This window comes from Lithobates pipiens, unplaced genomic scaffold (assembly GCF_037356315.1).
Source record: "Lithobates pipiens isolate NorthernLeopardFrog02 unplaced genomic scaffold, aLitPip1_a1.2 Scaffold_23, whole genome shotgun sequence".
In the NCBI taxonomy this organism is placed as follows: Eukaryota; Metazoa; Chordata; class Amphibia; order Anura; family Ranidae; genus Lithobates; species Lithobates pipiens.
Window position 1 is genome coordinate 286,878,265 of NW_027507785.1, and position 14,568 is coordinate 286,892,832.

Below are 14,568 nucleotides of genomic sequence, written 5' to 3' on the forward strand. Positions count from 1 at the left end.
ATAGTAGCCCATTATGTGTCACTTACCTGACACAGGAGCCAGCAAAGTCGCCGCTGTCCCCTGTAGTCCGGCACATCCATCTTCTCGGTGGGGTCTCGCAGCTCTGCCGCTGTCATTCGGCGAAGCCGCGATGACGTCACTCCCGCGCATGCGCACGGGAGCCAACACACGCGCCATCTTCGTCATTGACGATACCGCGCTCAGTGCGCCTGTATAGGTTTAGGAGATATTTCTTGGACCTACAGGTAAGCCTTAATCTAGGCTTACCTGTAGGTCAAAGTGGTTTGTAAGGGTTTACAACCACTTTAAAGTGTTACTAAACCCACAACAGTAAAATCAGTCTGTATATGCAGTAAAGCATGCTTGATATACTCACTGTGGAATCTAAGGGGGTTAATCCTTCGCATTGTGTAAAAAGGCCGTTTGATCCTGTCTTCTCAGATTCTTTCCTTCTTTCACTGCCCCCAATCCATCTCCTGATAAGACAGAGCTTTTGGAGTCACTCTGCACATGCTCAGTTTGGTGTGTCTGTATTGCTATAGAGTTTGCATGTGCATGTGATAGATACAGGGCCAATCAGCACTGTCCAGACAGAGGGTCAGGAGTAATGCTGCCTCAGGGTCCTGGGTTTAGTAGCACTTTAAGACTTGGTGCCCCCCCATAACCTTCTGCATTAAGCCCTGGCCCATAAGTGCCATTAAAATACAGTCCTTTCAAGAAATTACTTATAGAACACCTGACTCTTCTCCAAGTGGAGCCATCTTACCTACAGGCAGGAGAGTAATCACCAGCTTGGGATAGGCAATGTTTGCACAGCCTGTTTCTGAGCCGCAGTACTTCATACATTCTGAGGGGTCCACACAACCAATTTCATCTGGGAAAAAAGATTCATCATTTTAAGAGCTTTCTAGTTCCTCTGTAGGTTTATCCAGGCAATTGACAATGAAAAGACCAACATTTTCACAATAATGGGTAGGAAAGGTTTAATACAGACATGTTGGCAGAGCCTGAGCTTTTAGTCTTGTTATATTAAGCTATATTACAGGTGATCTCTATTTAAACAGCTATATTCTCAAACAAAATACCCATATGGGAGCTATTTTGTAGTATTTTTGTCCACCCAGTCCTGAGATTTACAAATCCTCCAAATAATTTTTTTTTTTAAACACTTTGCTCTAATCATATACACATACCGGAAATTTTAGATAATGTCAAATATTTGTTCCTTTTAGTTTAGATTTAAATAGTTGGAAATTGATCATACTGTGGACATCTGAAGCCCTCTTCTCTTAATTTCTGGGGTTCGGTGCAGCTGGCTACCTAGCATGCTTCCTCCCGATCTCGTGCCTGCACAGCAATGCCACTTCCTGACAGGTTGCTATAGCAATCAGGACATCCTGGTCATACCCGTTCGCATGGCACAAGAAATGGCACAAGATTTCAGGTTTTACGCGATTCCCATGGACTCCTGGGGTAGATGACGCCGATATCCCAGGAGTCATCGCTTAGGCGGCTGGAGGCAGATGTGCTCCAAACTACATATAAAAAAAAGGGATTAATAAAAGAACTAATTTGCTGACGTGGAGGGAGATCCCCAGCTAATGCCAGAGGTATAGCGGGAGGGACAGACCCTGGAGTCCCCCCCCCACCCTATGCCAGGAGACAGAAGTAAAGAGCCCCGACTATCCAACCGGAAAAGGAAACCACCAAAAGACCTGCATGGGGACACACAGAAAAAAAAAATTAATATTTTTTTTTTTACACATATACATTATATATATATATATATATATATATATATATATATATATATATATATATATATATATATATGTGTGTGTGTGTGTGTGTATATGTATGTGTTCGTGTGTGTATATGTCTTGTTCAATGCAGCATGTGGGTGTTTTAACAGTGAGGAACTGATGATACCCCTAATCTTGTGATGAACATACAACTAGCCACCTGCTCTGACATACTGGACAAATCAACATATTATACACTGGTTTGATTGATAGTTAAACAAGGTAATTATATCTATTGAATGTAGCTTTACCTCTATAGAGATAGGTTATAAATTTCTATACGTATGTATACACCTGTTGGAAATTTTATATCCCCCAGGTGACGCACTGAATCTGGGAAATACATTTCTTCAGCACAAAGCATAGAATTTGTATCAGTGCAAAGGATAGCCTTAAAAAAATAATAAAGTCGAAGCCAATTCATCCCTAGATATTATATATACCATATGCACATCTGTGTCTCCTCCTATCCTTGCACGTCTAATTGAGTATGACCTCTTGTAGACAGAACTGGACTCCCTGCCCACTTTCTGGATGGTGAACCACCGTGAGCATATCCTGATGTGTTGTGACGTTTTGTCTTTCTGCTGTGGCTGTTCAAATATTTCTTGTATCAAAAGTAGGACTCTTTATTAATTTTGTATTCCTGCATATACAGGCTCTTTATTCTCAATGATTATGTTATTGATGTCAATATTGCTAATATTTTGTATTCATATGTTATAGACGTCTGCATCTCCCTGAAGAAGATTACATACAAAATTATGATTGAAACGCATCAGGGTTATTTTAAACAGTAATATCCACAGATATACCATTTGTGGATCTTTTTGTTAAATGTTACATAGACATCTCATATGTTTGTTTTGTGTATACCAGAGCTCTTTGGCGTTCCTCCTTTTCCATATGTTCCCCTTCCCATCCCCTTTTCTTTTTGTTATTGCTGCAATTTTACCCATTGAAAATAAAAATAATATTTTTATAAAATATTTCTCATTACTTGTAAGCTGTGTGTAAGCCATTGTGAGTATCTTGCTTTTTGTTACCCTCCTACCTTCTGCCCACTATTTTCTAGAATGTTCGCCAACATTCTGGAAACAGAAGGAGGCACCAGAGATGCCAGGATGAGTCATGCAAGTAAATAAGTAAGGTTCATAAAAGAATGTAATGCTAGAGATAGTACAAGATCTTTACGGAAAATGTTATAGTTAAATTTTACAGCGGGAAGAGAAAAATGAGGAGTATCTACAAAACCTGCTTATTTTGGGGCATTGATAAGCGTTTTCCTTGGCAATGCTACTGCTAGAAATGATAAAATGTCCCTTTTATAGAAGACATTTAATCTGGTTAAGACTTGTAGTGGCTTTAGTGGGAACAAGTGTGGTTTGACAAGTCAGAGTGGGGCTTAAAACATTTGGTCCACGCATATATGTCCATTAAACATGTACCTGGATATAGAGCTCTGCTAATCATGCCTGGCATTAGAACAAAGAACATAGGCAACAGCTTCAAGTACCCGGCAAGAATGGACCCTCCTTTGGCATGCGACAGATTCTTAGCTGACAGAGATCTCTGCACCATAATCTAAGAGAAAAATATGAAAATGCTGAACTCAAGGGTCTAAAACAGGATTACTTAACCATTTCAATACCAGACACTTTCGCCCCTTCCTGCCAACTACATTTTTATAATTTTCTTCCCACGAATAAAGCTTTCTTTTGGTGGTAGTTGATCACTTCTATGGTTTTTATTTTTTGCTAAACAAACTAAAAAAGACCAACATTTTTGAAAACAAAAAAAGTTTTTCTTTGTTTCTGTTATAAAATGTAGTTTTCTCCCTTACGGACGGGCACTGATGAGGTGGCACCAATGGGCACTGATGAGTTGGCATGGATAAGGTGGCACTGATGGGGAAGCACTGATATGTAGAATTGATGGGCACCAATAGTCGGCACTGATATGCAGCACTGATGGGCTCTGACAGGAGGCACTGACAGGTGGCATTAAACACTAATAGACAGCACTGATAGGCACCACTGATTGGGCAGGTACTGACAAGTGTTAATGCTGGGCACTGATTGGCACTGTGATGGACACTGATTGGCACTATGGTGCGCACCAATTGGCACTTTATTGGGCACTGGCAGGGTGTTATGATGGGGCACTTACTGGGTACCGATTGGCAGCTTACGGGTAAATCTGATGGGGGCTGTGCTGATAATCAATGCAAAGATCAGCTGTGATTGGTCACAGCTGATCACGTGGTAAGAAGTCAGAGGCTTCTTATCACGATCGAAGATGCGGCGTGTCAGACTGACATGCCCATACTCGCAATCACAGGGCTGTGTGCCCCTGCGGGCGCGCGCCAATGTGTTATCCAGCTGGATGTCATACGACGCCCGATCAGGATAACAGAACAATTTCCCGGCCGTCATTCTGTTATAGGCTGGGTAGGAAGTGGTTAACCAGGGTTCCATTGAATCCTAAGGTTTCTCCAAAGGTTTCTAGTGGTTCTCTGAGCAAGTTCAACCTCTCAGATAAGTTCCCACTGACATCATTGATCTTTTTAGCTATCTGTAAGAGGGCAATTTTTCCCAATGACTACAAATGTAAGGACCATTCTTCCCACAGACCATCACACGAATGTATCATGAGTTACAGATATAGTATATTATAGAGAGGTTCCCTGAGGCCCTGAAAGTTATCTCAGGGGTTCCTCTGTGTAGCGGTAGGTTGAGAAAGGCTGATCTAAAGCATCATTCCATCAAAAATACAAATCCAAAAGAGACACCTTCATGTCGATCATTGCAGATAGGAGTCACTGGGTGCTCTCTTTCTAAAAATGTAAAATATTATTTTTGGAAAGAATGTTTTAGCTGAACAAATATCTCATTGTCAGGGCTTGGCTCAGCCCTTTCTTCTCAAAGCTGGCTGCTCGGCTGTCTATTTGCCAGCTCCTCTCTCTCCACAGTGACTCACCTGCTAATATCCTGCTCGTCAGTCCTGCGTACTTAAGCCATCCAGCCCAGATGATCCCCGCCTTCACCTTGGTCACATCTCTAAAGATGCTGTCCTGTGTTCCTTTTAAAGACTTGCTTGGCTGACATTCCTTCTGGCTCTAGATCCTGCTTGCTGTTCTACTACGTCGTTCTCTGGCTCCCTGTTGTTTTGACTTGTCTGACTATCCGTTCCGGTTTCTGAACTCTGGCTATGTTTTGACTAAGTTTAATAATAATAAAAAAGTAAACAAGTGTGATTAAGGGCCGGTTCACACTGCGGGCGATGCGAGGCGACACGACTCGCCTCGCCGCTATCTTACAAGTCGCCCCCGTTCTGTACAATGAAACCGTTCTGAGAGGAGCGACTCGAGTCGCTCCGACTCAGAAAAAGGTTCCTGTACTACTTTCGGGCGACCTCGGGGCGACTTGCATTGACTTCTATACAGAAGTCATCTGCAAGTTGCCGCTGAGGTCGCGGCAGGTCGCGGCGAGGCAAGTCGGTGTCGCCTCGCATCGCCTGCAGTGTGAACCGGCCCTTAAAGCGGAGGTCCACCCTAAAATGGACCTCCGCTCATCGGAATCCCCCCCCCCTCCGGCGCCACAATCGGCACCTTTCAGGGGGGAGGGGGGTGCAGTTACCTGGATAATCCAGGTAACTGCACCCACTTCCGGGCTAGCTCTCTGCGGAACGGGGCGTACGTTCCGCAAGCGCCCGCCCCCTTCAGCAAGTGCCCCGCTGCCTGCTGGGAAACACACAGCTCCCAGAGGCAGCGGGGACCGTCCGGATTGCGCCGCGCGGCTCGCGCATGCGCAGTAGGGAACCGGGAAATGAAGCCGAAAGGCTCCATTTCCTGATTCCCATACCCAAGATGGCGGCGGGACCCGGCAGCCGAGCGAGCGATCGGCTTCGGGTGCCGACATCGCGGGCGCGCTGGACAGGTAAGTGTCACTATTTAAAAGTCAGCAGCTGCAGTATTTGTAGCTGCTGGCTTTTAAAAAAAAAAAAAACGCGGAGTCCCGGTGGACTCCCGCTTTAACTGTACTTCTGTCTCAGTCTGATTCATGGTTTCTGACACTTATGTATTCACACTGTAAAGTATCTGTGTATTGTAGCAGTGGATTACATTTATTTCCCTGGTTTCAAACACGTAGTTTTTTTTCTTACCCCTCCCATTTTTCTGAATTTACTAGTGGACAGTACACAAAAGAACCACTTAACCTGCAGCCACCATACATGTACTTAACCTGACTGCATTTATGTTCACAGTGAAGGTCACAAAGGTCACAAAAGCTTAAGATTATAAGCAGCTTTCATCAGGGAAAAAAAGCTTTTTCAACATATATCCCACCAAATCCCCAAATTCCTGAAAGATTCTGACAATTTGGCAGCTGTGTATTTCCCATTGTGCCACCCTCCAAAGGTTTATTGGATTCAAATGGGGTTACTGGCCTCCATCCGTGTGCCTCAGCAGACTTTGATTTTCATCCAGGCTAGTCTTCAATTGATCAGGTGATCCAGACCCCACTGCAGCCTCAGCATCTGGTGGTCTTCTACTATTGAATCCCATCCATCTCAAGTATTGATACATTGCGTCTTCTGAGATGATTTGCTGCTTGCCACAGTTGTAATTTACCATAGCCTTTCTTTTTAGCTCCAGCCAGTCTGGCCACTTTCCTACAACCACTCTTGTTAACAAGGTGTTTTTCTCTACAAAACTGGTGTTTGATGAATGTTTGTTTTTTGCACCACTCTGAGTAAACTCTAGGGCAACCTCAGGCAAACTTTTTAACATGGGGCAACCCTTATGCCACGTACACACGACCGTTTTTTCCATCAGAATAAACTGACCATCTTTCCGACAGAGTTCTGCTGAAACGTTTAGAAAGCGAAGGTGTACAACGGGACTAGAAAAAAGAAGTTTAATAGCCAATAACCAATAGCTGCCCTTGCGTAGTTTTTGGTCCGTCAGAATAGCATACAGACGAACAGTTTTCCCTATAGGAATTGATTGTGTTGGAAATACTTAAAACATGTTCTATTTCTAGGTCCGTCAGAATTTTCGAAAGAAAAAGTAGGATGAAGTCCACACATGATCGGAATATCCAATGGAATGATTCTGCCTGACCTTTTCTGAAGAAAAGTCCGACCGTGTTTACACAGCATTAGATTACCTACCTTTCTGGTCTGATGGAACCCCCGCTAATGATTACTAGATCTACAGTGCACAGTATAGTAGTGAGATGGCTAATGGGAAGAACACTCCTGTATTTGTATTATCTAAGAGGTGGAATTGTTTGGTGCGCAAGGAATCTCCATCAACCTCTCTGGAGGAACACTAGGGTTTCAGGGAACCCTGGTTGAGAAAGGCTGCACTGGAGATTCTTGTGCATGAAAATCGCCCAAATTTAGCATTTACAGAAATACCCAATACAGCCTATCCAAAACCAGCAATGACATTGGTCAATTTTCAAGATCACATTTATCACATTTTGTCCCCATTCTGGTATTTTATATGAACATTAACTAAAACTCCTTCCCTGTATCTGTAAGATTTTATCACTGCGCTGCTGCCACGTGGTTGTCCTATTAGATAAATGTGCAGCTGTATGGGTGTTCCTAATAAATTGCCCGATCAAGGTATTTGACACTGAATCCTACTCACAGGGACTAAGTGGTTAGCATTTCCGCCTGGCAGCACTGGGGTCATTGGTTTGAATCCCAGCCACAGCACTACCTCCCTAAAGTTTGCATGTTCTCCCTGTGCCTGTCTGGGTTTCTTTTGGTACTCCGGTTTCCTCCCACACTCCAAAGACATGCTGGTAGGTTAACTGGCCCTAATATTTATATGTATCAATGTGAGTTAGGGACCTTAGATTGTAAACTCCTCAAAGGCAGGGACTGACATGAATGTAAAATATATATGTAAAGCGCTGCGTAAATTGTTGGCCCTCTATACATACCTACAGTATATAAAAAAATATATATTTTTGCCAGATGGCGATTTTACATTCCGAGACTATGCCAAAACAGCAAGCCAAGTGTTTTGGCTTGTCATTGCAGTGTGACCCCATTGATCTCAATGGGCGAGTTTGACAGGTGGAGCCACCTGTCAAACTATGCAGCTTGAGTTAAAATTTCCAAGCTGCAATGTTAGAATTTTGGTGGCTGGCATTAAAGAGCCCTTCGGGAGAGTCTTAACAGCTTTTGTTTTGTATACATTGATAGGCTGCTGTACCAACCTCTAGAGATAGCCATACGTTTTTCGTTTTCTCTTGTGCAGCCCCCGGGGAGCTGTACTGGTGCCTACAAATGTAACCTCAAACACTTTTAAAATAATTCAGCTAATCACAAGCAAGAATTTAAGTTTTTGGGGATATTCTATAAACATTTTTGGCAGTTTTATGAACAGCTTATGCCGCGTACACACGATCAAACAAGCGGGTGGAAAAGTCCGGCAAACTCAAGTCCGCCGGACAATCCCCTCGTGTGTAGCCTCCGGCATACTTTTTTGACCCGAAAGTATGGCGGACTTAGAATGCCGTGTTACACTCCAATCTTCCCGGCGGACTCGCCTTTCGGCGGACAATCCGGCCGTGTGTGTGCCAGTCCGCCGTACTTTTGAAATGAACGGACTTTTCCCGCCCGGAGAAAAGTCCCCTCATTTCGAGCGGGTCTCCAGGTAGGCGGGGCCCGCGAAGGAAATGCCGCCGGCCCCGCCACCTGGTATGGACTTAAAGGGGAACCCCAACGCCGAAAAAAACCGGCGTGGGGTCCCCCCAAAGTCCACAACAGACCCTTGTCTGAGCACGCTACCCGGCCGGCCAGGAAAGGAGGGGAGAGCGAGCGCCCCCCCCCCCCCGAGCCTTACCAGGCCACGTGCCCTCAACATGGTGGGTGCCTTGGGGAAGGGGGGGCTGCGCGGCCCCCCCACCCCAAAGCACCTTGTCCCCATGTTGATGAGGACAAGGGCCTCTTCCCGACAACCCTGGCCGTTGGTTTCGGGGTCTGCGGGCGGGGGGCTTATCGGAATCCGGGAGCCCCCTTTAATAAGGGGGTCCCCGGATACCGGCCCCCCACCCTATGGGTACAATGTACCCCTACCCATTCACCTGTAAAATAAAAGTACAAAAAAAACACAACACACGAGATAAAATAGTTTATTGCACAGCTCCGGGGGTCTTCCGTCTTCGGGGGTCTTCTTGCCGGACTCCTCCGCTATCTTCTTGTAGCTATTTTGCTAGCGGAGGAGCCCGGCATTCTTCCTCGCCGCCTTCGGGGGTCTTGTCCCCCTCTTCGGTTCTTCTGCCGGGCCACCGCGCCTTTTTCTAGCTCTTTTACAGGCGGTGGCCCGGTCTTCTGTCGCCACCGCCGCCTTCCGTTCTTCTGTTCTTCTCTTCTTCTTCAGATGTTGCCTCGCCGAGTCCTCCGCTCACAATGACAGGGACCGGGCACGCGGCGACTTATATAGGGACAAGGGGCGGGGTCTTCGGTGGATGTCACATGGGTTCATGTCACATGGGTTGATGTCACATGGCGACAGTCCCAGCATCCTCCGGGACTGTGACATCGTAAGGGGGCGGGGTCACCATGTGACATGAACCCATGTGAGTGGAGGACTCGGCGAGGCAACATCTGAAGAAGAAGAGAAGAACAGAAGAACGGAAGGCGGCGGCGACGGCGACAGAAGACCGGGCCACCGCCTGTAAAAGAGCTAGTAGAAGGCGCGGTGGCCCGGCAGAAGAACCGAAGAGGGGGACAAGACCCCCGAAGTCGGAAGAAGAGGCCGGCGGCGAGGAAGAATGCCGGGCTCCTCCGCTAGCAAAAGAGCTACAAGAAGATAGCGGAGGAGTCCTACGAGAAGACCCCTGAAGACGGAAGACCCCCGGAGCTGTGCAATAAACTATTTTATCTCGTGTGTTGCGTTTTTTTTGTACTTTTATTTTACAGGTGAATGGGTAGGGGTACATTGTACCCCATACTCATTCACATAGGGTGGGGGGCCGGTATCCGGGGGCCCCCTTATTAAAGGGGGCTCCCGGATTCCGATAAGCCCCCCGCCCGCAGACCCCGACAACCAACGGCCAGGGTTGTCGGGAAGAGGCCCTTGTCCTCATCAACATGGGGACAAGGTGCTTTGGGGTGGGGGGGCCGCGCGGCCCCCCCTTCCCCAAGGCACCCCCCATGTTGAGGGCACGGGGCCTGGTACGGCTCAGGGGGGGGGCGCTCGCTCGCCCCTCCTTTCCTGGCCGGCCGGGTAGCGTGCTCGGACAAGGGTCTGTTGTGGACTTTGGGGGGACCCCCACGCCGATTTTTTTTGGCGTTGGGGTTCCCCTTTAAGTCCATACCAGGCGGCGGGGCCAGTGACGTCTCCTTCGCGGGCCCCGCCTACCTGGAGACGCGCTCGAAATTTTCGCAGAGTTTCCTCCGCGTGTGTGGGCGAGTCCGTTCATTTCAAAAGTAGGGCGGATAGTACGGCGGACTTAGTACGCCGTATTAGTCCGCTGAAAAAGTGCCGTGTGTGGGCAAGTAGCCCGTTCGGAAAGTCCGACGGACAGTCTGGCGGAAAGTCCACCAGACTAAGTACGTCGGACAGACAGCTACGTGTGTACGTGGCTTTAGATAGCTGAAGACTGAAGTAAAAAAGCAATTTAGAAAATGCAATTTAATTACATATTTTTTTTTACTAAAGGTTTTCTTTAAGAATTCTAATTACAGAACAATATTGGTGGAGTCAGAAGGATAGTTTACCTGATCATTACACCAAGCAAATAAGGACAATATGGTCACACCAAATATAAGGCCAGGCCAGGGCAGGTCCCCTGTGATCGGGTCACGTAATATGTGGAAGGCATCATTGCGGGGTAAATGACACGTTGTGTTTGGGACAATCACTTGAGGTATGGCTTCCATATACTTTTCCTCCAGGCCTGGGTACCAGCCAACCTTGTGAAAAGCTAAAAAAAATAAATAAAAAAAAATAAGGGGTATGGTTACAAGGAATAGGGATCAGAGTAAAATTATTTACTATTATAAAAGCACGGGTAACGTAAAGTGATACTAAAGTCTTTTTTTTTAATAATTATTATTATTTAAAACAAATGTTATACTTGCCTTCTCTCTGCAGTGGTTTTGCACAGAGTAGCCCAGATCCTCCTCTTCCCGGGTTCCTCGCCGGCGCTCCTGGCCCCTCCCTCCTGCTGCTAAGGGCCTCCACAGCAAGCAGCTTGCTATGGGGGCACCCGAGCCGAGCCGCTACTCTGTGTGACCATTCAGACATCGAGCTGCAGCTCGGCCCCACCCTCTCTCTCCTCTGATTCGCTCACTGACTTTGACAGCAGCGAAAGCCAATGGCCCCCACTGTGTGTTTCATCCAATCAGGAGGAAGAGTCCAGGGCAGCCCAGTCTCTCATGCAACATTGCTAGATCGAGATGGGGCTCATGTAAGTATTAGGGGGGCTGCTGCACATGATGCATTCTATACATTAAGATAAAAAAAACCTAAGATGAAAAAAATAACTTTCTGCCTTTAGAACCACTTAAATTGCCAATATCAATGGACAAAGTGCAGGTTTGTTTTAAAGTGATACTAAACGCACACTGTTTAATTTACAGTATCCCTTCTATTTCTGTATATGGATGATGGCACTGTAATTATTTTAATAAAGAAAAAAAATCGGCTGCCACATGACCCAGCTATTTTCCGGCCTATCTGTATGGAAACAGTGGCAGGAGCAGCTCTGCTGCTGGCCACATGTTAAAAAAAAAAAAAAAGGAGGCTTTGGAATACAGAGGATAAAAAAATAATTTCAATAAACGTTTTTAAATCATCATACAAATATGATTTTTTGCCAATCATAGGCCGTGACACGCCCCTCCAGCCTGTGTCTTAGAATAAGAGGGAGGTAATGCCTCCATCAATTAACATGTAATATCCCACCCCCCATTGTGTTTAGCTGTTTATTGGGCATAGAGGAGGGAAGGAGTGGTCTGTCATTTACCACTGTGTATATGCCTACATGTGTGACTTTATAGTCATAGGGGCTATTCAGATGTGATAGGGAGGAATGCTACTAAAAACTGAGCATGTGCATGAGCTGCCAACACTGCTCAGACAAAACTGTGGTGGAAAAATTAACAGAAGGGGGAGACAGAACAGCAGGATCAACCAGTTTTTTGCAGAATACAAATCTGGTATGCATTGGGGAGGACTCCACGCTGTTTTTTTTAATTTAGCATTTCCGGCTTCTTTTTTTTTTTTTTTTTTTTTTTTTTTTTACATTCAGCTGTCAGTGGGGAAACCCGCTGACAGCTGATGAGTCATCCTTTGGTAAGAACGTGGTGGCTGGCACAGAATTTGAATCTGTCGATCAATTTTGTACCGATTTGAAAAATTTGGAATTTGTTTGAAAATAAAGAAACCAAAAGGAAACTAAACAAATGTATCCATTCTGCACATGTCTAGCGACTTGGTGGAGTACAAACATATTGATCACATTGGTCAAAGCCAAAGTCGTAACAAAGTCGCACCTAAATCACAAGTTGCAGGCTAATGTTGCAATGAAAAATTGCACAATTTTTTTTTAGTCATGCAAATGTGAATGGACTCTAAAGCAAAAAAAAAACAAAACACACGCACACAGCTAGATGGCACGGGGCTTCCAAGGGTCCATTTCTGCCCCATGTATGGGTTGTATAGGCGAAAAACAATCTAACTGGCGTGTAGACATACTTACATATGAAGGTGAGTGTAAGGGCACCTATCACAATGATGACGGCTTGCAAAGTGTCTGTGTAGATTACAGCGGTCAGCCCTCCTGTATGAGGACAGGAAAAAATTGCAAAATCAAAAAATATAAAACAAACAAAAATAAATAACTCCAAATATTACAGGGAATGCGTGGTTTAAGTCCCTGATGATCATGAGCATAACTGTTGGAAATATTGGCACTGTTGTTTTTTAGGTTCGATTATTTTACATGACTAGGACAGTTCATAATAGTTAGGAACAGACTGACAAGAGGAACTATAGGGCAACGGGCACCTGCCCTGACTAAATAAGGCTGGATTCACACCTATGCATTTTTAGTGCTTTTTGCATTTTGCAGATTTGCACTACAGAATGTGTTCCACAGAAAACCATGTTAAATGGACTGTAGTACAAATCTGCAAAAAGCACTAAAACTGCATAGGTGTGAATCCAGCCTAATGGTGACAGTGCAGTGAAAGAGGATGGGGGCAGATGTCATATGGAGGGGTAAACATCTCTGTTTTTATGTGAGATAATCATAACCAGTACTTTGTATTAACCTGCGATGGTGAAAATTGCTGTAACAACCAGTAGAATCGTAGACAAGTAAATGTCCCAGCCTAGAGCGACCTGAATGAAGAGCGCTCCTGCGTAGATGTCCGTCTGAAACACAAGCACTACGTGAGACAAAAATCCTTTTTTTTTGGAGCATTTAAAGCCGTCCCAGACATGTCTGTGCCATTGGTTACACTCACCGATATTTTAGTAAGTATATAGAGAAGGAGGGAAAGCACCGACATATACATTTGGATGCGGCGACCACCAAAACGTTTTTTCAAATACTCCGGCATGGTGATCACACCAGAAGCGATGTAGACAGGCATAAATATCCAGCCAAGGGCGATCAACACCCAGGTAGCCTAGTGGAAAAGCACAAGGATGGTTGTAGAATAAAAGGACATCCTGTATAGTGTAACAAACTGCCACAACTGGGACACATACAATCCTTGAAAAAGTATTCAAACCCCTTAAAAATGTTCCACATTTTGTCATGTTACAACCAAAAACGTAAATGTATTTTATTGGGATTTTATGTGATAAACCAACACAAAGTGGCACATAATTGTGAAGTGGAAGGAAAATCATAAATGGTTTTCACATTTTTTTTTACTCTGCTACCCCTAACTAAAATCTAGTGGAACCAATTGCAAATTTAATCTCAGTATAAACACCAAAAAGTCGTGCAGCTGTAATTGCAGCAAAAGGCGGTTCTACAAAGTATTGACTTAGGGGCTGAATACAAATGCATGCCACACTTTTTGCATATTTGTAAAAAATGTAGCAACTGGTGGCACGGCACTTACCCGATCTAGGTGGTGGTGTCCTCCAGCATGGTCTTCTCGCCGTGTGTGTGGGCAGCGGCTCTGGTGTCTGCTCCTCCAGCAGCTTCCTCAGTCGTGTGTCTCCTCTCTCTTCTGCCTAAGCGCTAGGCATCCAATAGGATCTCCTGACGCATTGGCCAATCAGGGAACAGGTCTCACGGACCGCCTCCTGATTGGCGGGGAGGAACTTTAGTGGTTTTCAATTTTTTTTATGATTACATATCTGAAAAGTGTGGTGTGCATTTGTAATAAGCCCCCTTTACTCTGCTACCCCTAACTAAAATCTAGTGGAAATGCAAATTTAATCTCAGTATAAACACTAGACATATGCATTCGTTTTCGTCCGAATGCATTTTCCTCTGAATTTCGGGTATTTTCGTTATTGTTTTAACAAATGATATCGAACGTGCAGAATCCAAAAACTGAAAGATCCAACATAAACAAATGCTTTATTTTCATTTTCATTGTGACAGGAGTTCGATATAGATAGGAGATTCGACATGTTGCTGACAATAGCAATCTGTGTCCATCGAACCTGTGGTCGAATGGGCCTAACCTAACTCTATTAGTCCAATATTATTCGACATAGAGAGAAAAGATTCAACAGGAAGATTCGACGAAGCAGTTGCCGCGAGTG

The 14,568-nt window shown here is 45.1% G+C and overlaps 1 protein-coding gene across 1 annotated transcript in view; it reads right to left on the bottom strand.

The window, feature by feature from the left end:
- Window positions 1-14,568, bottom strand: part of LOC143926494 (sodium/glucose cotransporter 4-like) — a 56,022-nt gene that overhangs the window by 22,343 nt on the left and 19,111 nt on the right. The window contains exons 4-9 of the mRNA XM_077450283.1: window positions 13,305-13,469; window positions 13,110-13,212; window positions 12,536-12,616; window positions 10,551-10,756; window positions 3,251-3,386; window positions 767-874 (exon numbers count right to left, since the gene is read on the bottom strand). Of these exons, the coding sequence (XP_077306409.1) occupies window positions 767-874; window positions 3,251-3,386; window positions 10,551-10,756; window positions 12,536-12,616; window positions 13,110-13,212; window positions 13,305-13,469 (799 nt within the window). The remainder of the gene's footprint in view (window positions 1-766; window positions 875-3,250; window positions 3,387-10,550; window positions 10,757-12,535; window positions 12,617-13,109; window positions 13,213-13,304; window positions 13,470-14,568) is intronic.